Source organism: Xenopus laevis, chromosome 4L (genome assembly GCF_017654675.1).
Source record: "Xenopus laevis strain J_2021 chromosome 4L, Xenopus_laevis_v10.1, whole genome shotgun sequence".
NCBI lineage: Eukaryota > Metazoa > Chordata > Amphibia > Anura > Pipidae > Xenopus > Xenopus laevis.
This window is the reverse complement of record NC_054377.1, coordinates 85,480,113-85,505,065: the sequence shown is the minus strand read 5'-3', so window position 1 is coordinate 85,505,065 and position 24,953 is coordinate 85,480,113. Positions and strand designations below refer to the sequence as shown.

At 41.5% G+C, this 24,953-nt stretch overlaps 1 protein-coding gene across 3 annotated transcripts in view; it reads left to right on the top strand.

The window, feature by feature from the left end:
* Window positions 1-14,763: 14,763 nt before the first annotated feature.
* Window positions 14,764-24,953, top strand: part of LOC108714267 (zinc finger SWIM domain-containing protein 5) — a 50,874-nt gene continuing 40,684 nt past the window's right edge. For all 3 annotated transcript variants that reach the window (XM_018258330.2, XM_018258332.2, XM_018258331.2), the window contains exon 1: window positions 14,764-15,361. In XM_018258330.2, the coding sequence (XP_018113819.1) occupies window positions 14,842-15,361 (520 nt within the window). In that variant the 5' untranslated portion in view covers window positions 14,764-14,841. The remainder of the gene's footprint in view (window positions 15,362-24,953) is intronic.

Genomic DNA, 24,953 nt, shown 5'->3' with positions numbered 1-24,953 from the left:
AGAACAGTGGATTGGCATAGAGACCATTGAATTACACAGGGTATGCTCTGTAAATATATTGTATCTGTGATGACTGTCATATTGTAATTGGGTGGTCTCTTCAGTATTTGCCAATGCCTGATTGCTGGATTGTTGGATTTTTAAACATGATGATGTATAAGTGATGCAGCCAGGTTGGGGAAAATGCTATAAGATGCCAAAAAAACTATTTTTTGAAATGCCAGGACTTATTTAAACTCTCAGTCAGGACCTGGGTGCAGCAGTAAGGTGCTGTTGGACAACTGTCTAACTGGCAGGAGATAGAGATCCATGTGCTGATAGCTATTTACATTTCCTGATGTATTCATGTAGTCATGACATGGCTTCTCATCTGCAACCCAGTTCCAGTTCCCTGCCAGGAAGGCAGACAGTGCTAGGGGTGCTACTACCTTCAATATCTCCATTTATACAATGTCCTTTTGATGCCAGTGCCTACTGGTTGGTACTGAATATAATGTGCTAGGAGTGCCAATACCCTCTGCCCCTCACTGTATACAACATGCTTGGGTTACCTATTGTTTATTGTGCAATAAAGCAACCACAGTCTCTCACTGTATGTGTTTGTGGTGCCAGTATGTGCTGCAGCTATTATAAATAGGTCCAGGCTGAGACATAAAAGGAGGAATTCTATCATACTTACCGTGATTCCCCTTTCCTGGCCATCCCCCTAGTCAGCATTTAACTGACGGGTATCCCCTCCCACTGACAGATGTGTCCCCTAGCAGAGTTTAAAGCCCCACCTACCTACTTCCTCCCTGTCTCTGTAAAAAGCTATAGGATTCGGGAGGGAATGCTGACTAGGGGGATGGCCAGGAAAGGGGAATCACGGTAAGTATGATAGAATTCCTCCTTTCCCTGGCCATCCCCCGTCAGCATTTAACTGACGGGTAATACCCAAGCAATGAAACAAGGGGTGGGAGAATCAAACAGTTTACTTAGAATTCAGTACTGCTTGAATAACTTTACGACCAAAATCAGCTCTTTTGGTTAGCCTGACATCTAAACGATAATGTTTAACAAAAGTATTAGGACTAGCCCAGGTAGCTGCCCTGCAAATGGCATCTGTAGGTGCTCCTGCTTCTGCCGCCCAAGACGTCGCCATACCTCTGGTTGAATGGGGCCTGACCCCCTCAGGTACTTCTTGCCCCTTTAGCGAGTAGGCCTTCTTGATCATAGTAATGATCCATCTACGAATCGTGGAAATCGAAGCCGCTTGACCCCTGTTAGCTCCACAAGGGATAATGAACAGGCTTTCAGACTTCCTAAAGCGTCTTGTAGAGATCAGATACCTCTCCAAACACCTCTTTACATCCAGAACTTCAGGAATATCTCTCTCCTGATCTGAACTTTTGTCAATGGCTGGAAGACATATCGGTTCATTTAGGTGAAATTCAGATACCACCTTCGGCAGAAATGTTAAACTTGGTCTGAGTGTCACTCCCTGATCACTGAATACTGTGTAAGGAGGGTTAGCCATCAGAGCTTGTAGTTCGGAGACCCTTCGACCTGAAGCTATAGCCACCAAAAATACAGACTTCAGAGTTAAATCCCACATGGATATGTTCTCTTCAGGGATGAAAGGAGATTTTGAAAAAGCTTCCAGCACAAGCGGCAAATCCCAAGAGGGAGCAAGCTCCTTAACTGGTGGTCTAATTCTTACTGCAGCCTTGAAAAAGCGAACTATTAAAGGATTGCTGGCAAACTGAATTCCCAAAATAGCTGAAAGTGCAGATACCTGAACTCTAAGGGTACTGGTGCTCAGGCCCTTATCCAAACCCAACTGAAGGAACTCCAACACCTGAATCACCTCCGGGTTTTCAGGATTGAATCCCTCCTTCGTAGCCCAAGAAGAAAAAATACTCCAAATTCTATCGTATTTTAAAGAAGTGCTATTCTTCCGAGATTTCGACAAAGTATTTATAAGGGCTTCCGAACAGCCTTCTTCCCTCAGCCTGTTGAGCTGAGTCTCCATGCCGCTAGCTTTAGTTGTTGAGGAGCAGGATGAAGAAGATGACCCTGGAACAGAAGGTCTGGTTTGTAGGGGAGTCTCATTGGCTTGTCCACAGCCAACCTCCTTAACAGTGGATACCAAGGCCTTCTCGGCCAATCCGGTAGGACTGCGACAACTTCGATCCAGGACCTCAAAATCTTCTTCAAAACCTTGAAGATCATTGCGAATGGGGGAAATACGTAAGCCCAAAGGTTGTTCCAACTGTGGGCAAATGCATCCGTCGCCCACGCTTCCCTGCATGGAACTCTGGAGAAGAAGATTGGAAGCTTGTGGTTGTTCACAGATGCCATGAGATCCAGATCGGGTCTCCCCCATCTTCCCAATATCCTCCGAAAAACCTGGCTGTTGAGGCTCCATTCTCCCGGATCTACTTGCTTGCGGCTCAACCAGTCCGCCTTCCAATTCAGATTCCCTGGAATTTGAACTGCCGTTATCCCCAAGAGGCATGACTGGGCAAATTCCATAATGGGATTCAATTCTTTCATCATTGCCCTGCTTCTGGTGCCTCCCTGACACCTGATATAAGCTACTGCTGAGACGTTGTCTGATCTTATGCAGACCTCCTCTGCCCAAAGTAGAGGTTCGAAAGCCTGTAGAGCTTTCAAGACCGCCCTTAATTCCAGGATGTTGGACTGCAGATGAGATAGATCTTTCTCCCAACAACCTTGGACTGACCACTGCTGGCAATGTGCTCCCCAACCGGAGCCCGAAGCGTCTGTGTAGATGTTTAATGGCCTTTGATCTAGCAGAGGGAATCCTCTCCGAAGATTTGAGGCATTCAGCCACCATAACATCTGATTCCTTGCCTCCACTGAAAAATAAATCATTTGGTCCCAATTCCTCCTGTGTCGATCCCACTGCATCACAAATAGCCCCTGAATCTTCCTCATATTCCATCTGGCCCAAAGAACTACTCCAATTGTTGAAGTCAGACTGCTTAAAACTTGCATAAATTGTCTTGCTGGAAGACAGTGTAAACAAACAACCGTTGTCATCATTTGCTTTATCTTGAAGATCCTTTCCTGAGACAAGGAAACCATCCCTAGACACGTATCTATCTGAGCTCCCAGATAGACTAATCTCTGAGTTGGTACAAGTTGGCTTTTTTCCAGATTTAACAACCATCCGAACCTCTGTAGCTCCGACATCACTGTGTCTCGATGTCTTTCTAGGATCTCTGGATTTCTGGCTACCACTAACAGGTCGTCCAAATAGTGATACACCTCTATGCTTTGTCTCCTTAACCTTGCGATGACAACTATTAAGACCTTTGAGAATGTTCTGGGTGATGTGGAAAGGCCAAACGGAAGGCAGGTGAATTGTAGATGCTGTCCCAGGAAAAAGAATCTGAGGAAACACTGATGTTCTACCGCGACGGGCACATGCAGATATGCGTCTTTTAGATCGATTGAGATGAGCCAGTCTCCCGGACTTACTGCCCTCTTGATAGTTAGGATGGACTCCATCTTGAAGGAGCGAACCCTCACGCACTTGTTCAGTTTCCTGAGATCCAGGATTGGTCTCATGTCGCCTGACTTTTTCTGGACCAGGAACAGGGGAGAATAAAAGCCCTTTCTCTGTTGAGAATTGGGCACTGGAATCACTGCTTGTTTCAGAATTAGTTTCTGGATATACTCCTCTAAAATAATCTTCTTGTCTTCCTCCCGAGGGACCGGAGTCTGGATGAAATGATTGTATCTGGGTTTCCAAAGAAACTCTATCATATAACCCCGGGTCGCAATAGTTTTGACCCAAACATCCTCCGTCTCCTTTGCCCAGACCCCTGCAAATTTCAATAATCTTGCTCCCACAGGAATCTGGACAGGCCTCATATCATTGCTGTTTGGCTTGCCCTTTGGGGGATCTAGCTTCCTTGGGTCTGAACCCCTTGAACACATTGGACTGCCCTGTCTTCCAAGTGTTGGGACGAAAAAACTCTTTGCCTGGTCTGTAGGATCTTGTGTCATCTCTACGTCTAGGCATGAAACGATCTTGACGTCTAGGAGGGTTCCTAAAACGTCTGGGAGTTTGAGGGAGAAAAGTACTTTTCCCTCCTGAAGACTTCTTAATGATCTCTTCTAACGCCTCTCCAAAGAGCATCTGCCCCTCAAAAGGAAGTTTACATAGAACATTCTTAGAGGCAGTATCCGCAAACCAAGCCTTAAGCCACAAGGCTCTACGGGCTGCGACCGAAAAAGTCATACTTCTAGCCGCCAATCTGGTTAAATCCACAGCAGCCTCGAGACAAAAATTACATGCCATCCTGATGTCTTCCAGAACCTGCAAAGACTGCTTGCTTAAAGTCTCCTCATTGGTATCAACAGCCACCGCCTCCGTCCAAAGAGACATGGCTTTAATTACTGAAATTAGCGAGACTGAAGGCCTCAACATTGCCCCAGCCACTAAATAGGTCTTCCTCAACTCTGTCTCCATCCTCTTCTCCATAGGATGCTTAAGTGCTGAGAGATCATCTATTGGTAATGCCGTCTTCTTAGAGAGGCGTGCTACAGGAGCATCCACTGTAGGGGGAGAGTCCCACACCTTGGAGACTCCAGCAGAAAAGGGGTAGAACTTCTCCAATCTAGGTTCGACCGGAACTCTTCTTTGTCCCTTCTGCCACTCGGCTGATACTAATTCCTCAACTTCCCTATGCATATGAAAAGTTTTTCTCACCTTCTTGGAGACAAAAATGGACGTGGATGCCTGCTCCTCATCCTGCAGAGTAAGGGAATGCCTCACAGCCCTGATCAAGGCTGGAATTAATTTGACATCGAAAGAGGGATCGGATTCATCCTCCGTATCTTCCTCTTCCTCAGAATCCCTTTCATACGGTACTTGTTGTCTAGGATTTGAAGGGCCTGGATTCACCGTTGCTTCCTTAATGCCCTGTGACACAGCTTGAGAAATCCATGATAAGATATCCGCAGGAGAGGGATCAGATAAGGCAGACTCAGCCCCCGAAGGGGAAGCTTGACTATCCAGCTCTGCGGATCTTGCTTTTTTGCTAGCTGGAGCAGATTGACCAAAGTCTTTGACAAGCAATTCGAGGATGCATTGTTTGCAGAGCCTCTTCCCCTTAGCAGCGGGATTCTTGCAAGCTCTGCAAACTATCACAACATCAGATTCAGATCCAGAAGTCAACCTCCTTTTCCCAGATGAATCTTCCATCTGTAAGAAACAATTTACTTTCAGTACAGATAATGCCTCTTTTCGAAGTAGAAACTTACCTGAAATTGACTCACCATAACCTGAGGGGCGGCACAATTCTCGGCAGCCGGCAATCCTAAGGAGCCTAAGCACAGTAAAACTACCAGGCCAAAGGCAAGGATGCCGAAAACCGGTTAAAAACTGGCGCCAAAGGACGCAGTGTGATGACGCCAGCGCGGGCGTCAGAAGTAACGCACAAAAACGCGCACGCGACAAACGCGCGCACGCGCGTACGCGCCCAACACACGCCAGGCGAGTTAGAGTCAAACTGACCTACAATCCCCGGCCGCTAAGAGGGATCCCCAGAGCGAATGCGCTAAGGCGAACGCTAATTCTGGAGCTTCAGGCGGAGAGAGGCAAACTGCGCCTGGATTCCAGCCCTAAAAAGGACCGGGTGAGCCACAAAAGAAAAAATATACCTCCTGCAGAGGACACCGCAGAGAGAAAAAGAAGACAGGGAGGAATTAGGTAGGTGGGGCTTTAAACTCTGCTAGGGGACACATCTGTCAGTGGGAGGGGATACCCGTCAGTTAAATGCTGACGGGGGATGGCCAGGGAAATATGTATCTCATCCAGTTGTTTCTGAAATAACTAGGAGGCCACTTCAGAGACTCCGTTTGTAGTAGTGTTTGGAGTAATGCGTGAAGCAAGAGGCTGATTTTGGCAGGCAGGCAGGCAGGCAGATGTAAGGCAAATATTGTAGGAAAATGCTTTATTGCAGTACAGATTTGGTTACAAAATGTGTTGGAAATACAGTAAGTAAAACTAGTAAAAAAATGCCCTCAACACATACTCATATCTCATGTTGAGCTTTGTTTTTAAATTCTGTAAAATTGTGGAAAATGTCAATTGAAAATAAAAGTAATCCTCTTTAAACAAAACTGGGATTGTTTGACTATACAGTATATGGCAATATATTTAAGTGACCAGCTATGCCAAAATCATACCTGGTCTGGCCAGTTCTACACTCACTTTCATCTGAGTAAGATTTTTACTATTTCATCATAAATTTCATTTCCAGAGGGCCCTGCTCACAAGAGCTTATAGTCTTAACTAAAAATCTAAAATAAAAATGGCAACAATTTGGGACCAGGCCCGTATTTGTAGGAAGGCTACAAAGGTTCAGGCTTAGGGAGCCAAACATTGGGGAGTGGCATGCCACCCGCTGGCCGCATCACAACAGTGGACTGAGCTGAAAATTTTGAGATTTGAATTTCCCAACCCACCCAGTCCCTAGAGATCGCACTGAGCTAGAAGAAGCAGAGCTGTCCAGGGAATCTGCAAGTAGCAGCTTGGTGAGAGGATTGTGAGCTACAGGGGTGTCGGACTGGCTAGACCAGGGATGATGTAGTTGACAAGCTTGATAAGATCTATTATCCAGAATGCTTAGGACCTGGGGCATTCCGGACTAGGTATCTTTACATAAATTGGATCCCCAAAACTTACGTCTGCTAAAAAACATTTAAACATGAAATAAACCCAATAGGATTGTTTTAACACCAATATGGATTCATGCAGCTTAGTTAGGATCAAGCACAAGCTACTGTTTATTATTACAGAGAAAAAGGAAATAATTTTTAAAAATTAGAATTATTTGTTTAAAATGGACTCTATGGGAACTGGCCATCTGGTAATTCAGAGCGTCGCAGATAATGGGTTTCAAGATAACAGCTCCGATAGCTGTATTGAAAAATATGGACACACAACCCTATCTAATAATTTAAAATTGTTTACAGGTGAGCACAACTTTTCCATTTGCTATAATATGTACATGGATAGATAGATAAGACCTCATCCCAACTGTGTACTGGAACACAGACTGACTAATTTGTAATAACTATACAACATTTGTGTTACACCTTGTAAAGAACTACGTACATTTGTGGTGCTATATTAATTAATAAATAGATACAAATACAATACAATTTGCAATAACTTGGTGGGGTTGCAATGTACCCCAGATATATATAGATAATATATGTGTATAGGGAAAGACTATTGAGAAACAAGCTGAAATATTAACACAAATATGAAAAATGCATAAAAAAGCCTTGTTAAAAAAACAGGAGTCTATAGAGGGATGAAATCAATCTAATTCTATGTCTATATTGATATTGTTTTAACAATTGCGTGTAATAAATTTATCATTATTTTATTACACTATATAGTGATTACAAGTATTAATCTGGTGATTACAAGTATTGGTGGTTCTTTGTACACAAGAACACTGGCTTTGGGTAATTAAAGTAGTAGTAAAACAGTTAAAAAATATACATTGATTTTAAAAGTAATTCTGAATATTACATGATGCCTTTTTGAGAAAGGGAAACATTAATCTAGTTCTGTTTTTCCTTTAAACGCTTGCTTGAAAAAAGAGCTGTTATGAGCTTGACTCTAGAGAGTAGGAGTAGCCAACGATAATATGATAACAGCAGAGTCACGCAAGGTCTCTCTTGATGCATATCATTAGAAATGTGCCCCTTGTGTACTCAGCAGGAACTGATGGCCTCTCCCCCACAATGAAAGTGACAGCTGATGTCTTGGCTGGCTGAGGGGGCAGAGGCAAAAGAAAATACTAATGCTCAGGTCTTTATTTTTCCAGCTGCAGCTTCCAGTAAACTTCCAATGCTTTTGTTTAAGAATGTAGAAATTGACACTCTGCAAAAGTTGCGTTAAAATACAAATAATATTAAAGGATCATGAAACTAAAACATACACATTTATATGTATATATACAAAAAAAAAAAAATTTATTTGCAGCAGAAGCCTTGTTTTTACTACAGTGTGTTTGCTATCAGCTCTGCTTTGTTGTCAAAATAAAGCTTCATGCAGTCTCTTGGGTTCATTGAACCCTTATAAAGTGAATAAAGTACCCTCTCTTGTAAAATATAAGGATATTATAAGTTACCGAGGAGTTCCATGACCATATTCGGCCTCATATTTTTTATACAGGTCATGGAACTTTGAGGTGACTTCTAATATCCTCATATTTTGCGACAGGGGTACTTTATTTATTATAATACACAAGTTTCAGTGAGTCATGTGCAGGGGCGCTCCACCAATGAGGCGAGTTGAGACACTCGCCTCAGGCGGCAGCGCCCCCCTGGTTACCAGGGGTGGCAAAAATGCCGCTCCTGGTAACTAAGAGCCGAATTTCCGGTATTCAACCCGGAAATTCGGCTCTTCTAGTGCAGAGAGCGCAATTGCGCTCTCTGCACTAGCGTCGTGCAGCGCCCCGACCCCCTCCTGTGCAGAAAATATGAGCGCCGTGAGGAGGGGTCGGGGCGGCAACGGAAGGCTGTCTCAGGCGGCATAAAGGCGCGGATCGGCGCTGGTCATGTGACAGAAATTACATCACTAAGCTCCGATTATAACCAATGACATCGCTAAGTTTATAAGAATATAATTGACAGGATATTCATGCTCTTGTATATATGTATATATATATATATATATATATATATATATATATATATATATATATATATATATATATATATATATATATATATATAATACACAAAAGCCATGAATATCTTGTAAATTATATCCTTATAAACGGTTAGTTCTGATGTCATCAGTTATAAACGGTGAGTTCTGATGTCATTTCTGTCACATTTCACTGAAACTTGTGTATTATAATAAATAAAGTACCCCCAATTGCAAAATATGAGGATATTAGAAGTTACCTCGGAGTTCCATGACCTGTATAAAAACAGGTTTTTATATGGTCATGAAACTCCTCGGTAACTTATAATATCCTTATATTTTACAAGAGGGGGTACTTTATTCACTATATATCTATATATATAGATATAGATAGATAGATAGATAGATAGATAGATAGATAGATAGATAGATAGATAGATATAGAGTGTGGGTTGCCTGCACAGCACGTATGCAAGTATTAGGTGCCTGGGTGCGAAGCTGTAAAATGGTATACAAGCGCAATGGAAGCTCGCACTCACGAGCTTCCATTGCGCTTATATATATATATATATATATATGTATATACAGTATATATATATATATATATATATATATATATATATATATATATATATATATTCTTCGAAATGGACCAGCACTCCAAGGGGCACATTTACTAAGGGTCGAAGTGAAAATTTGAATTAAAAAATGTTGAATTTCGAAGTCATTTTTGGGTACTTCAACCATCGAATAGGCCAAAGTTCGATTAGAACTTCGAAAATTCGACCATTCGATAATCAAAGTACTGTCTTTTTAAAAAACTTCGACCCTTCGCCACCTTAAACCTGCCGAATTTCTGTTTAGCCTATGGGGGACCTCCTATAACCTATATGAGCTTTTGGCTAAGTTTTGAGAAGTCAAAGTTTTCTTTTTGTAAAATTGTTCGAATCGAAGGATTTAATTGTACGATCGAACGATTTTAATTAGATCGAAAACGGCCATATTCCATCGAAAAAAAAAAACTTGGACTATCATACCAATAAAATTCGATGGTCGAATTTCGAAGTATTTTCACTTCGTAATTCGACCCTTAGCAAATGTGCCCCCAAGTATTTTTCTTGATAAAGACCCCAACGAGAGCCGAAACGGATACAGAGTGATGTTATAATAGATTATTGAATTGAAAATACTTGGAGTGCAAAAAGTAAATTTGCCCTTGTGAGTAGTAAGCAACAACTAGTAGGTTGCATATAGTGAATATATATATATATATATATATATATATATATATATATATATATATTCACTATATGCAACCTACTAGTTGTTGCTTACTACTCACAGGGGCAAATTTACTTAAGGTCGAATATCGAGGGTTAATTAACCCTCGGTATTCAACTGTCGAAGTTAAATTTAGCGATATTCGTTCGTTCGTTCGATCGATTAAATCCTTTGAATCGTTCGATTCAAAGGATTTTAATCCATCGATCGAACGATTTTTTTTCGACCAAAAAAAGCCAGCAAAGCCTATGGGGACCTTCCCCATAGGCTAACATTGACTTTGGTAGCTTTTAGGTGGCGAACCATGGGGTTGAAGAGACAGTACTTCAACTATCGATCGTTCGATTGGAAGTCGAAGGTCGAAGTAGCCCATTCGATGGTTGAAGTAGCCAAAAAAAACATTTGAAATTCCAAATTTTTTTCCTCTATTCCTTCACTCGAGCTAAGTAAATGGGCCCCACAGTGTTCCATTTGCAACCAAGAAGCACTTCTCACTAATATGAAATAAATTCCTGCATGCTTGTTTGTGAACAAGAAACAGCATGGCAAATCATACAGCATTATTATAAGGCTTGAGCAAGGCTAAAGGATGCAGTTGTCTCTTGTGTGCTACCCTAGTAAAGGAAGTGTTTTTTGACCCCTTTGTTGTTAAGAAAATAAGCAGAAAAATACATGGTTGGAGCAGGAAAAGAATACAATATCCTGAAATAACAATTATGGAATCTTGATGGCGTCCAAAAAATCTCCTTGGAGAACTGTGTATGGAACAAACGTTAAAAAAAGAAGCTGAGAATTGAAAGAACATTTGATACAATGTTGAAATAGCTTTGTGAAATAAAAATGTTTTTTCTGGGTATGCTATCTTGGAATCCTTTGTAGTTTCTTTCCTGGTTGGCAATAAAGAATTGGCTGGATTGGGCTGACTATTTAAAAAGGATAATTGATCCCCATGTTATTAATAGAAAAAAATATAATCTACGCTCCTGTGGCAGGTCCCTCTTTACATTTATGTACTGTATTAGTTATTGGTGATTCTGTGTGTGTTTTTTTATTTGCTGTGTTTAATGTATACACCCACTTATTGTACAACGTTGCTGAATATTTTGGCATTTTATAAATACATGTTAATTATAATTATATTGCTAGTTTCCGGAAACAAAAAATGCAACCCTACTGACCTTATCTTATTGCCATCAGGACATGTGTGGCTGGCTTCAATCTCACTCAGTCCCATGATGGTTCCTCAGCCATTACTTGAGGAAGTACTCTGTGCATCCGCCTACCCAGCTCACAAATGCCAGAGGGGCTGCTGTAAAATGCCATAGACAGTCACTACTTATTGAGCCTGTGTGGATATTTTGGGCCTTTGTGTACTTGAAATGCCAGAGCCTATTTTAAATCCCAGTCCTGGAGTGAAGAGGAGCTTCACACTTATTGTGATCATTGTGTAGGTTTACCTTTACGCATGCACATATATATGGTTGTGCTGTGCATGCGTATATGTGATTATTGTGATATTTATCAGGTTTGCTTTTGTGCATTCACTTATGTAGATTTGGGGTGGTCTGTGCTATTTGAATATATAATTGCATACCCCTCCTGTGACCCTATTTATGGTAGGCCATGTAAGTTGCCAATACTTCTGACAAAGCTGGATCAACCGGCGATATGCTTTGAGCGGCATTGCACTCTCCTTATTAGAAACATCTCCTTTACCCTCGGATCTGCTTGGGCAAACCTTTCAACTTGATTTAGAATGAGTATATAACCTTCTTGATGTATTTAGTAAGGGAGTTCTATACAGTATTTATTTGGTGCTTCATGAATTTGATAACAGGTTTTTTGTACACTCGGGTGTACTTAATGCTATTGGGTATATGAATGGTGAATTATGGTTTGATTATGGAGGGGGAGTGGTTCTGTATATTTAATTGCTTTAAGAGTTTTTGTACTATTGTTTTCTGACATGTAAATTAATTTATATTAATAAAGATTGCCTTTTACAATATTGATACTGGTGCAGTGCAGGGGGGGGTGTTTCCTTTTGGTGTGTGGCAATAGTTGTGTTATACCCTTTTGCACAGTATCTGTAAATCAACTATTGTGGAATGCTGAATGCTGATTTCTTGTGAAGTTGTCCAGGGGGGGGGGGGGACTGTTCACAAATTGCCACCCCCAGTCAGTTTAACTAGATATTACTGGACCTCACAGCTAGGGTTGCCACCTAGCTGGTATTTTACTGATGGTTGATCCCAATGTTATTAAAGGAGAAACAAACTCTTAATAAAAAAAAACCCTACTCCCTACCCTACATAGACCCCCCTCCCTCCTCCCCCCAGCCTAGCTGCCATCCCGGGCCAATGCCCCTAACTCTTTACTTACCCCTCCATGCAGATTCTGTCCAGTGGAGTTCACGGCAGCCATCTTCTTCTACTCTTTGGTAATCTTTGGAAGGAGACCGTCATGTCGGCGCATGTGCAGTTGGAGCAATTTTCTGTTTTGCGATAACTGCGCATGTGCCGAACCTCGAAGATTACCCAAGCGGCTGAAGATGGTGAACTACGCTGGACAGAATCTGCACGGAGGAGTAAGTAAAGAGTTAGGAGCATTTGCCCATAGGGGGGGGCAGCTAGGCTGAGGGGGAGGGGTGTCTTTGTAGGGTAGGTTTTTTTTATTAAGGGTTTGTTTCTCCTTTAATAGGGAAAAAAAGATAAATATATAGGAAAGCTGGTATTTTTTTTTTCAGAAAAGGTGGCAACCCTACCCACAGCTAATTATTTTTCAGGCCCCCGAAATGTCTCGAGGTCAGGGCCGGAACTAGGGGTAGGCAGAGTAGGCGCCCGGCTAGTGCGCAATCATGGGGGGGGGGCCACACTTTTAAGGATAATTTTTTTAGTTTTTCAATTTTATAAACCGGCTGTTCCAACACCCTCTTGCCCCTGATTCGTACTGCGGGCAGAAGCACGCCCCATCTCCCTCTTGTGTAGTTGCTGGCACAGGTGCATATTTGTTGGCAAAATCTTGGCTGCTGCTGGCACAGATACATATTTGGGAGCAATATGATGTTTTTTTGGCTGCTGCTGGCACAGATACAATTTTGGGAGCAATATGATTTTTTTTGGCTGCTGCTGGCACAGATACATATTTGGGAGCAATATTGTAGATTTTTTGGCTGCTGCTGGCACAGATACATATTTATGGGCAATATGATGGACTTTTGGCTCCTGCTGGCACAAGTATATATTAGGGGGCAATATTGTGGATTTTTGGCTGCTGCAGGCTCAGATACATGGGGTAATATGGTAGCTGTTGACACAGGTACACAGATGTTTGGGGCAATATGATGGATTTTTGGCTCCTGCTGGCACAGATACAAATTAGGGGCAATATGATGGATTGTTTTGGCTGCCACTGGCACAGGTACAGATTGGGGTAACAATATGATGGATGTTTTGTCTTCTGCTGGCACAGGTACAGATTGTCAACTACAAGAGGTCCTCTGCACTCAACCCATTATCAATATATTTAAGACAGAGACATTTTGTGCATACTGCTACTAAAAAATGCCTTACCCTTTAAACAACACAGGGATTGTTTGTCCATATATTGCAATATATTTAAGCTGGCCAACTACGTCAAAGTCATCCCATATCTGGCCAGTCCTACGCTTAATTTTCATCTAGTTGAAAGTTCAAGTTGCAGGTAAAACTTCGTCCCTTTGTAAAATGTATAATGAAGCAACAGAATTCTTAATGAATCAGATAAAATTGAGCATAGGACTGGCCAGATATGGGATGACTTTGACGTAGTTGGCCAGCTTAAATATATTGCAATATATGGACAAACAATCCCTGTTTTGTTTAAAGGGTAAGGCATTTTTTAGTAGCAGTATGCACAAAATGTCTCTGTCTTAAATATATTGATAATGGGTTGAGTGCAGAGGAATCTTGTATTTGTCTATATGTATTTTGTGGTCACACCCTCATTGCACCCCCGCCTAATGGTTTTAAAAAATAGTGGTGAGCACAACTTTCCCTTGTTTGTTACAGGTACAGATTGGGCATAATCTGAGGGATTTATTGTCATTGGCACAGGTACATGGGGCAACATGATGGCTCCTGGCATAGGTACTGGTAACGTGGGAAATGATAATGCAGCACTGGGTGGGGGGGGGGGTGCTGATTGAAAGCTTTACTAGGTTGCCAAAATACCTTGGCCCGGTCCTGATGGAGGTTGACCTGTTTTACAAATATTTATTGTAATTGCATATGAATTCTGGCCTCATGGGGCCCCTATACCTCTTGCCCCCCAGTTATGCCCCTGTGAATATGACTCGTTCTTTAATCTGCCATGTTACTGTATATATTAGAAAATAACTATTAGTTACTGAGCACCAGAAAAAAATGAGGGTTCACCTAAATTTAGACGAATAAATCTTCATTCATAATAAACATATATTGTAAGTTTGAGAATGAAACGAAGTGTTCAGCGCCCCACGGTCGTAGGTTCCGCTTCCTGTCCAGTTACAGCCCTGTTTGATTACAGTCAAGGACAGATTGGTGATTAAGTTAATAAGTGCTGTTCTTTTTAAACGAACACCCCGTCCTTTACTAGTCGTCACCCAGCACAATAGTTTGACAGTTTCTATTTCCTGCATTCGCAGCTCTGACTGGAACGCACACTTAACATTCTTTATTTGGCTTTCTGGTGAGCGTCCAATCAACTGCCACAGCTTCCTGTTAGCTTGTCCCGCTGTCCAATGAGCGGCTGTGCGCGCCGCCGCGACTGCACCACACACCCATGTTACTGTGCGCGGGGTGCGCGCTTGTCCGTCCGAGCTGCTCAGCTAGTTAGTAAGAGAACGCTGAGGGGACATGGCGGAGGGTGAGGGTGCTCCGCCATCGCTACCACTACCTCCGGCCAAACGCCTCTGTTCACGGGTTAATCCGCCTTCCCATGCTGCTCAGCAGCACCGAGGCCCGGCAGGAGTCGGTCGACCCCAACAGTACCCTCAATATGAGCCGGAGTCGCTGCTGGACTGTGCAGCCAAGGCTGTGGCGGAGAAATGGGCCTTCGAACGGGTGGAGGAGCGCTTCGAGCGCATCCCAGAGCCGGTGCAGCGCCGCATAGTTTATTGGTCATTCCCCAGAAACGAACGGGAAATCTGCATGTACTCGTCCTTCCAGTATAGGGCCGAGGAGCAGGGCCCTGTTGGCTCGGGGAACCCTTCTGGGGGAACCCTGGGGGGCTCGGGGGTGAGCGGACAAAGCTCCGCTATAAATGGACTTGTAAACGGCGGCACTGGAGCCCTCGGGGGAGGAGGAGAAACTCTGCCCTTTCGCCGCGGAATTCGACTCCTGGAGAGCGGCTGTGTGGAGAATGTGCTGCAAGTTGGTGAGTACCGGGGTGAGCCGGGATGTGCTACTTCCGTGGGTGCAGGGGTGACCGATAGGAGACTCGCACTTAGTTTCTCCCCTGTGTGACTGCCCCTGTGTGATTGGCCTTATCCTAATGGGATGTGCTGGCTGCTATATCCGTGTGAGTTTGGGTGGCCACAAGAGAAGGATGGCTTCTGTTGACAGAGCAGATAAGGAATGTTTTCACAGACTGACTCATGAGGTGAAGGAAAGGTGATACTGAGGTCTTAAGGGGTCCTCCATCCAAAACAATTTTTTTCATATTTTGCATAAAGAAAGAAATGTACTTCTAAGCAACTTTTCAATAAACATCACGTTCTCAGTGATTCTCTAAGTAATTGCATTCTCTGCATTCTCTGCACTCCCGGCACTGACTCCTGAAACAATGTAGCGGAAGTCAGCTGATCAAGGGACTTGAATGAGAACTGACATCAGGTACATTGCTTTAAATGTACAGCCAGAGAACTAAAAGGGAAAAACACACATTGCTTTCAATAACTTTAAAAGCAGTTAATATTTTTGAATTCTTCTTTAGTGGAACGTTGCTTGGAATGAAATTGTCTTTCACTGTGCGAAATACAGTTTTTGCATAAAGATCGCTCTTAAGATTTTATGCTGTAGGTGAATTGCTTTTCGTTCTAACACATTAGGCATGTCTGTGGCATGGCAACAGTGTAAGATACAGAGTTAATAATGAATGGAGGGCACACCAAAAAATTTTTCAAAAAAGGTGCAGGAACAAATGTTACCCCTACTGCAGGTAACCTATATCAGTGATTTATATCTGCATGTTTGCACACTCAACATAAATAAAATTTGAAGAGAGGGTGGTTTGAAAAAATAATTTTTACTTTTATACAAAGAAAAACATTTTACATAGACAGCGCCATACAACACATGGCATAATTTATACAATGTTAAAAATAGCATAGAATATCAACCACCCATTAGTTGTATATAGCAAGTTAGACATCAGCAAGGAGCGGATACACCTACCAGAAAAATGAGAATGGCCCCAACGTTTCGGCACCAAGGCCTTTGTCAAGGGGATTGTTTTGCATTAAATCTGCCTTGAGTTTGAGTCTTTGAATGGGAGTTGGTTTTATCTATCCAAGCAGTTAGACCCACTTGACAGTCTGATCTGAAATGTTGCTCTAAATAAGATATTAAATAGTCTGACTGGTTTAGTGCAAATCAAATGTAACAACCTCACTGTATTCAGGTTCAACCTCTTCTGCCATCACTCTAATTTGATGATTTAATGGCCGATAAGTGAAAGGGCTACATTGAACATTTCGTAGCATGTTAAAAATGGCACGTAAAATCTGTGTGTGTGTTTCAGCCAAGAGACTTAAGCTGGTCATAGACTCAAAGATTCGATTGAACGAATCGGACTTTCCCATCTCCCGACCTGCCACTAACCATTCCGATCAAATAAAGTAGAAAAGAACAGATCAGCTGATGTTCTGCCCCTGACAGCAATCATACGAAAGTTATGTCCGACCAAAGCTAGTGACAGTCTCCCTCTGAAAATCGTACGATCGGCAATGCATGCAGAGATATCAGCAGCCGACAGAAATCGTTTAACATATCCGATCGACCAAACGACCGATCTCGAAAACAGACGCAAAATGTCGTCCTCTCGTCCTCAATTCGTACGATCAGATCTTTGCGTCTATGGCCAGCTTTACACACAGCACAAACCTAAATGTCTCTAAATATGCCCTGCTGCATTCCCCAGTGGCTGCGGCCAAATGGGCAGGTATCGCCAGTGACACTTGAGAAAGTGCAACTGTCTATGGTCAGAATTGTACACTAAACAAGCATGTGTTAAAAGTGTCACTATAATGTACAACCAGTTTGCTGTGGGCCTTCCTCTAATGCAGTGATCCCCAACCAGTAGTTTTAATTGCATAAAAACTAAGTATAGTGCCAAGCAGAGCCTCCTGTAGGCTGCCAGTCTACATAGGGGCTACCAAATAGTCAATCACAGCCCTTAATTGGCACCAAAGGAACTTTTTCATGCTTGTGTTGCTCCCCAACTCTTTTTACATTTGAATGTGGCTTACGGTTAAAAAAGGTTGGGGACCCCTGCTCTAATGTTTGTGTGCCTCCTCTGCCTGCTTACATTGAAAAACTTTGAAGCAGAGCTGCCCCTAATTGTCTTTGTGGTCCAAGGCTTAGACGGTTTACAGAAATGGAGGCTGCAGTTTATAATCTTTTTGGGCCCACTTTGCATAACTGACAATTTTTATAAAATGCTTTTTTTTAAAAAAAAAAAAAAAATTCCACCTATGTACCGAAATAACATGTCCCAGATGTCATTTGTGTTTATTATTAAATATTTATAAAGCACTATATCCGTTAGGAGCGTAACTACATAGGAAGCAGACCCTGCGGCTGCAGGGGGTCCAGGAGGTATAGGGGGCCCATGAGGCCCTAATTAATGAGCAATTTCCACATATATTGGTAAAAAAAAAAGGACAGCCTCTGGATATGTTTGGGGCTCTAAAACGAATTTGCTGTGGGGCCAAGTAACATCTAGTTATGCCACTGACATCAATCATATTTCACTGCGCTTTACAGTAGAAGGGTGTATACGTTGATTTAATTATAGTTGCTTATGATTAATTAAAGTCACGATAAGGACTAGCTAATTCTCTGAATGATTATGTTGTAGTTGGTGTCACCATGAAAAAGGCTGTATAAAATACATAAAAAGCAACACTTTCCCCTGGCACATACTGTAATTCCTGCCAGCTGCATAGAGCTGTTACTGTTATGGTTCACAGATTTCTGTTTAGCTGTAGGGCATCCCTTGTGCTTTACAAAGCTGCTTTTAATTTTGTATGCATATAATATACAGTGGGGGTGCAAGTTTGTTGGGAAGCCCCCATCGACTAAAACTGATGACCCTGGCAGGCATTCTGCTTTATAATAAAAAAAAAAGACCTGTGGTACTTGCCTGCAGAATGCCGCCATGTTTTCCTTGCTCCAATTTAAGCTGGGCACATGTGCAGTACTGTAAGGTGACTAGAAGCACAATGAGCCTAGCGCTGGTCCAGCTGTCTATATAGTATTTTTCCTTCAGGTTTTTTTTTTTGTTTGAGCCATTGTATAGTTTCACGCGGAATTTCCAATTGACGGAAAATACAGTTTGTTAAATGGTATTTTTCCATTGTATAATATTAACTATTTTCAGTTTAAGAACCAGTAACACCAGAAATGAATTATTAATTTGACTTGACATTACTTTGTGGCTTATACATCAAAAAATGTTGTTTAAAAACAAGGCATTGGTTACTATTGCAGTGTGTTTTCAAATTGGCTGTGTTCATCCACCTTTTATCTGTTGTCTAAAGTCAAGTCCCACTTGATCTATATTGCTAAATGGAGCCTTAAGCTCCCCATAGACGCGATGATTCTTCTTGCCGAACGACCGATTTTAGCGAAGTCCAACCAATCCTTCGAAATTATCGTGCGGTTAGTGGTATTCGAACAATCGTACATCTTACGATTTTTCGGCCGACATCTGTCAGCAAATTGATCGGCCAGGTCAAAAAATCTTTGTCGGCCCCAGTGCAATCTATCTATGTTTGCAAGGCCAAGCAGGCAGCTCCCCTTTGTTTTCCTGGCAAATGGTCTTTTTAGTTGATGGTCAATTCGTACGATCGTTCAGAGAAAATTGTGGTCTCACGATGAGGATTGGATCATTTAAAAATCTCATCATCTATGGCCAGCTTTAGATAATACATATTAATAAACTGCACCCACTTATCACAAAAACAGCAGATATTGGCAAAATTGAGACATGTTTTTGTTTGGATTAGGATTTTTTTTTGTTCCTGTCTTTCAGTTTGCTGTATACCTATACAGTAGTTGCTTAAGACAATGCCATTAATATTTACGCAGACATTCGTTATTTTTATATTCTTTTAGCAGGCTAATATAATTTGTCTAACTTCACAGAACTAAATTTCAGCATTTGGCATACAGTTTTTCCTTGGGGAGGAATCAATGAACCATGGGATACAAACTCCAAAGCCTTTCTCCAGCTGCTGAAAACTTTTAAATGCAGTTTCTTTCATCCCTAAAAAAGATTTTTTTTTTCAATTCTCAGTGCAAAATTCAAAGGGATTTAATTAGGCATTTAGAGAAAAAAATCAGGAACAAAGCTGCTCACAAAGAGGCCATCAGCGTTTGTAGCATGCAGGGTTTGATGTCTGCTGAGGATATGCAATCACATGCGTTTTCATTTCATTTGTCACCACTTTGCTGAAGTAGGAACATACACAGTAGTGCTAATAGATTAGCTGTTCCAATAAGCCCAAACACTTCACCTTGAGGTTCTTCTATAAATTACTGCAATCGTTGCCATTCTTGATTGGAATGATAAGAGCCACTAAACCAGTTAAAGGACGTTTTTGTCTTGCTGCAAACATATTTGTCACTAAAGAGATAAAGTATATAATAAAAATATATTACACTAGCAAGTCTCCCTTAAGGTACAGACTCCAAACAAAGCAGTTTAATCTATTTTTTTACAATATTCAATCTTTTGTTATGTTTTACAGTCTTCTTACTGGTTTCCTGTAATTGCATGCTCCTTTTTTAAGATTTCTGTTTCATTTTCTTCCCTTGCAGTTTGGCCTCAGCATATGGAGGTTTATAATGATTTGCTTAAACAAAGATACTAGAGTGTATGCCTTACTAAAATTGCTTGACAAAGGGGGTTTCATCCCAAAACATTGCACATCTGCAGATAAAATGACACGGGCTTGTCCTGCTTGAACTTGTCATGTGTGTTAGTGAATTTTTCAAACCAATGTGCTATATGGGAATATGGTTAGCGTAGTACATTTTTTTCAGTGATCATTGACACTTTCCCTGCAACTGGTCCCTTCCACGTCAAAGCAGACAATGTAGAATTGAGTCAGTTTCTTAAGCTGGCAATAGATGTTGAGATTTTTAAAAGATCCGAACGTCATCGTGAGACCACGAATATCTCGGTACGAATTGTCCATCAACTAAAAAGACCAATTTGCCAGGAAAACAAAGGGTAGCTGCCTGCTTGGCCCTGCAAACATAGATAGATTGCACTGGGACCGATAAAGATTTTTTTTAACCTGCCCGATAAATTTCCTGACAGATGTCGGCCGAAAAATCGTAAGATGTACGATCGTTTGAATACCACTAACTTCACGATAATTTCGAAGGATTGGTGGGACTTCGGTAAAATTGGTCGTTCGGCAAGAAAAATCTTTGCGTCTATGGGGAGCTTTACTGAAACTAGCTAGAAAATGGTTGGATTACACATGGGAGCCTATTGATCATGCATCACCGGTGTTGTTACCCACAGCAACCAATCAGATCTTTGCATTTGTTTTCTTAAGATGGCCATACATATGGAGATCCGCTCGTTTGGCGAGGTCGGCATATGTATGGATGTACTTAATCTGTCGGCGGTTTATATCTGCTTGTGTATGGGGGCCTTTACTAGTAGGTGACTGTTGAAATCTAATTGCTGATTGGTTGCTATGGGATATATGGTTGCATCACTGATCAGTTTTTCCTCAAATTTTTACACAGCATGATAAATAGGCTCCTTGATTACCTAGTGGAGTAGGACTCCACGGGGACATTCAAGGGGAACTTATACATATGTATTCCAATTAGTTGCACTTGTGGTAAATAGCTACATAAGTTCTTTTAGACAAAAGTACTTGATAGGACTTTTGCTCCTCCAAGTTCACTGTTGATTACAAGTTTTAAATTATTGGCAAATGGGGATTATTGCTGCTGTTTCATCTGCATAGTGTTCTTTACAGTGTTGAAATCACTGACACCACCTTGTGCTTTGGCTGCTGTGTTGCAAGAGAAAAGAAAGATGCAGTGATTGCAGTGCTGATTGGAAAACCCTGCTTGGAAACTGGTGTAGCTTACAGCCTGCATTACAACTGATTTCTCATACACGTGTGTTTCTTCTGTGTTGGTGCACTGGCATGCAGGGTGATTTGCAGCTTGGTAGGTGGGTGGCAAGGGTGGGAATGCTTTGAGTGACCGGTCTTCTTCTGTATAGGTAATTCCGGGGTAAGGCGATTATCGCGGGAAACACTCCCACATTTTGGATAATTACCTAACCTGTCAGAGAACTTTGACATGCCTGTTGCAGGAGTGCATCTAATGCTACCGCAGTGGTAAAAATTTGCAAAGCAAACAGAATAGTTTAGCAAAAAAGCGTTGAACACAAAAGATTGTGCTTACCCATCGTCAGGATGAAAGACGTATGCAGAGATTGGAATTGGGTATAAAGTTTCACAGAGGACTGCAGCATCGCATGCCTGGGAAGCACCCGTTCACATGTGTTGTGTTAATCTGATATAGTTAGCCAAAAATGTAATGAAAAAAGGCTGGAGTGAGCAAATGTCTAACAGAATAGAACCCAACTTCCTGCTTTTCAGCTCACTAACTCTGAGTTAGTCAGCGACTTTAAGGGGGCACACACGGGACATAACTGTTCAGTGAGTTTGCAATTGATCCATAGCATGCAGTTCAGATTCAAAAATAAACAGTTGTGGCCCATGTTCCCCTCCCTCAAGTCACTGATTGGTTTCTGCCTGTTAAGTGGAAACCGAGAGAGCTGAAAAGCAGGAAGTTGTGTTCTGGCTATTATGTTACACATCCAGTCACTCCAGCCTTTATACATTACATTTTTGGCTAACTAACTATATTAGAGACATATTTTTTATTTTGCACAGCCTATCTATTTACACAGTTTTTATTTTATTATGAACAATTCCTTTAAAGCTGATCTGTTACTCTATGAAACTTTTGTGTGGAGGATGGAGGAAGTGAAAACTCTTTTCAATTTGAGAAATATCCTGCCACAAAATCACAAAAAATCTCACATAAAACTTTCTTGAATAATGAATATTGAATGAACTGACTGAATTGTAATAAATCTTGCCTTTAGCGTATCAAAGTGTAACAGATTTTAGTAAATCAAATGAAGAGTCAGCGATAGCACTGAGCTGCTAATGAGAAGCATGAGTAAACCACAGTATTTAATTACTTGTTACATAAGCATAACTGTATTGAAATCTATTGAAGCGTGTATACCAGTAGCCCCTTTAATTTACCTGTAAATAGCAAAAACGCACCATGTAGGGCTACAGTAAATTCTATGCACAGCCTGAAACGGTGGCATGAAAGTGGAAGGAAAGGAAAGGAACAATGAGTCTGAGCTGACTCTTACACCAAATATGTGTAAATAAATTAAGTCTTTACTTGGATTTTATTCGCCAAATTGCCTCTCTCTGACCCTCTCCGGCACAGGTAGGATTGCCATCTGGCTCGTATTTTACTGGCCTGGCCGGTAAAAATGATGGTTGATCTCAATGTTATTAATAGGGAAAAAAGATAAATATCTAGGAAGGCCGGCATTTTTTCCTGGAAAAGGTGGTAACCCTAGGCACAGGAAAGGTAATCGGGTGTGTGTGGGGGGGGGGGTGGCGACAGCTTAGCAGCATTGAAGCAGCTGCATGAACTCCCATTCCAAAAATTGTACTATATTTTATCTTCTATGTATTTGTATGACCAGGTTCAGGCTCATGGTGCATTGTATACAGTCCTGTCATGGAGAATTGCTGCCACCTGTAGCCATTCACATGTATTTGAAACACAATGGGGCAAATTCACTAACAATCGTAGTTTCGACAGGCGCAACTTCGCCGCACTTCGCCAGGCGTAGTTTCACCAGCGCTCCGCAAATTCACTAAAATCCGAAGTTGCGCACAGGGGTAGCGTAAGATTGCGAAGTTGCGCTAGCGTTGATTCGCTAAGTAAAGCGAAGTTACGCTAGCGAAGGCTAATTTGCATAGGGCGCCAAATTCAAATTTCAATGGAGGAACACGTATCAGCACTACAAATGCCTAGAAAACCTTCAAATCATCAAATAAAATTTTTATTTTGCCCTACACATGTGCCCACTGTCTAGGTAAGTTGCCATGAGTCAGGAAATGTAGGGGGGAAGGAGGGGAGCCCCAAAAAATTTTTCGATCTTTTTCAGCCTATCACCCATAATGTAGAAAACACGCCAGCGTGTTTTGGGACTTAGAAAATTTTTTGACTTTTTTAGAAACAATCCCTATCTACTCTATTGCGCTTCGCCAGGTCTGAGGTGGCGAAGGAAGTCTGGCGTAAAAGGTAGCGTTCAGTACACTGCGCGCGTTAGTGAATTTGCGTAGTTACGTCGCTAGCGAAAATTCGCCAGGCGTAAGGGTGCGAAGTAACACTAGCGAAACTACGCCAGCGTTCGTTAGTGAATTTACGCAGTAACGAAAAAGCCAAACGCTAGCGAATTAACGCTAGCGTTCGGCGCTTCGGCGCTTAGTGAATTTGCCCCAATGTTTTGTGTACAGAGCTTCAATTTGATAGGATAAATAATATTGCTTTATACTCTGCAGCATGAGCTTGAGGTTCTGAGGTAGAGAGTGGGGCATATAACAATAATAACTTAAAAAAAAAACAACAACCCTTTAACCAGCAGAAAACAAACTTATTGAAATAGAATTTACTAAAACAAAATTAGTAGCCAGCATTTTCTTCCCAAGCCACCAAAATATCTTCCTGGTACTCAGTCTGTTCTTGTCTTTAGAACTAGATGTACATAACATTTCTTTCTTCTTCTTATTTTGAAGAATGAAATTGGAAAATGTAAAAATCTGTGTTTTTCTTTGAGATTGCATGGTGTAGGAGTTAATTGAATTCTTCTCAATTAATCCTGATGCATTCACTGCAATAATTACATTTTGTTATGCTTGGGTAACCTTAATTAAAGATCTGTCCAGTGTTCCATTCGAAAGAGGAATGATTTAAAAGGGAAGTTCTACCTGTGAAATCATGGGGGCAGAAATCATAGCACAGGGATGACAAATAAAAAATGGTTTGTGTTGCCTATAATATCTTTGCTATTTTATGAAATAATCATATAATGGATGTAAGTAACATCCCTAGTTTATATATATATATTCTATGCTTATAAGTGTATATATGTTTTTAGTTCAGTTATGCAGTGCTTTTACTTTTCCTGCAGTGGTCAGTCATGGTTAGCAGGTTTTTATTTACGATTCTAGCAAATTTGTCTGCTCAAATTTTGGTGCACTTGTGACACACTCTTTGTTGAATGGCTAAAAGCTGGGAACCATAAGGGAAGTACAAGTGGTACAGCTGTAGAAGGCCCCGTAATTGAAAGTTCCTGATAATCCCTATTTAATATTGTTCCGTACCTTGCATGGGGCCCCCCAGATTGTGTACAGGGTCATAGTTAAAGGTGATTATTTGATAGCAGTCCTGGCCAACCATTCATCTGATCTACACCAATGTATAATGCTGTCCACTGACCTGGCAAAATGGTTTGTAGTGATGCAAGTAATCAGCATTTGGGATATGATCAAATGTGTGCCAGATTCTTCAAATATTCTGAGGGCCATTAGTTTAGATATCACAACATTTTGTGGCCAGCCCCAATTTTATTTTTTGATTGCTAGTGAAATAGTTGTTTGCCAAAG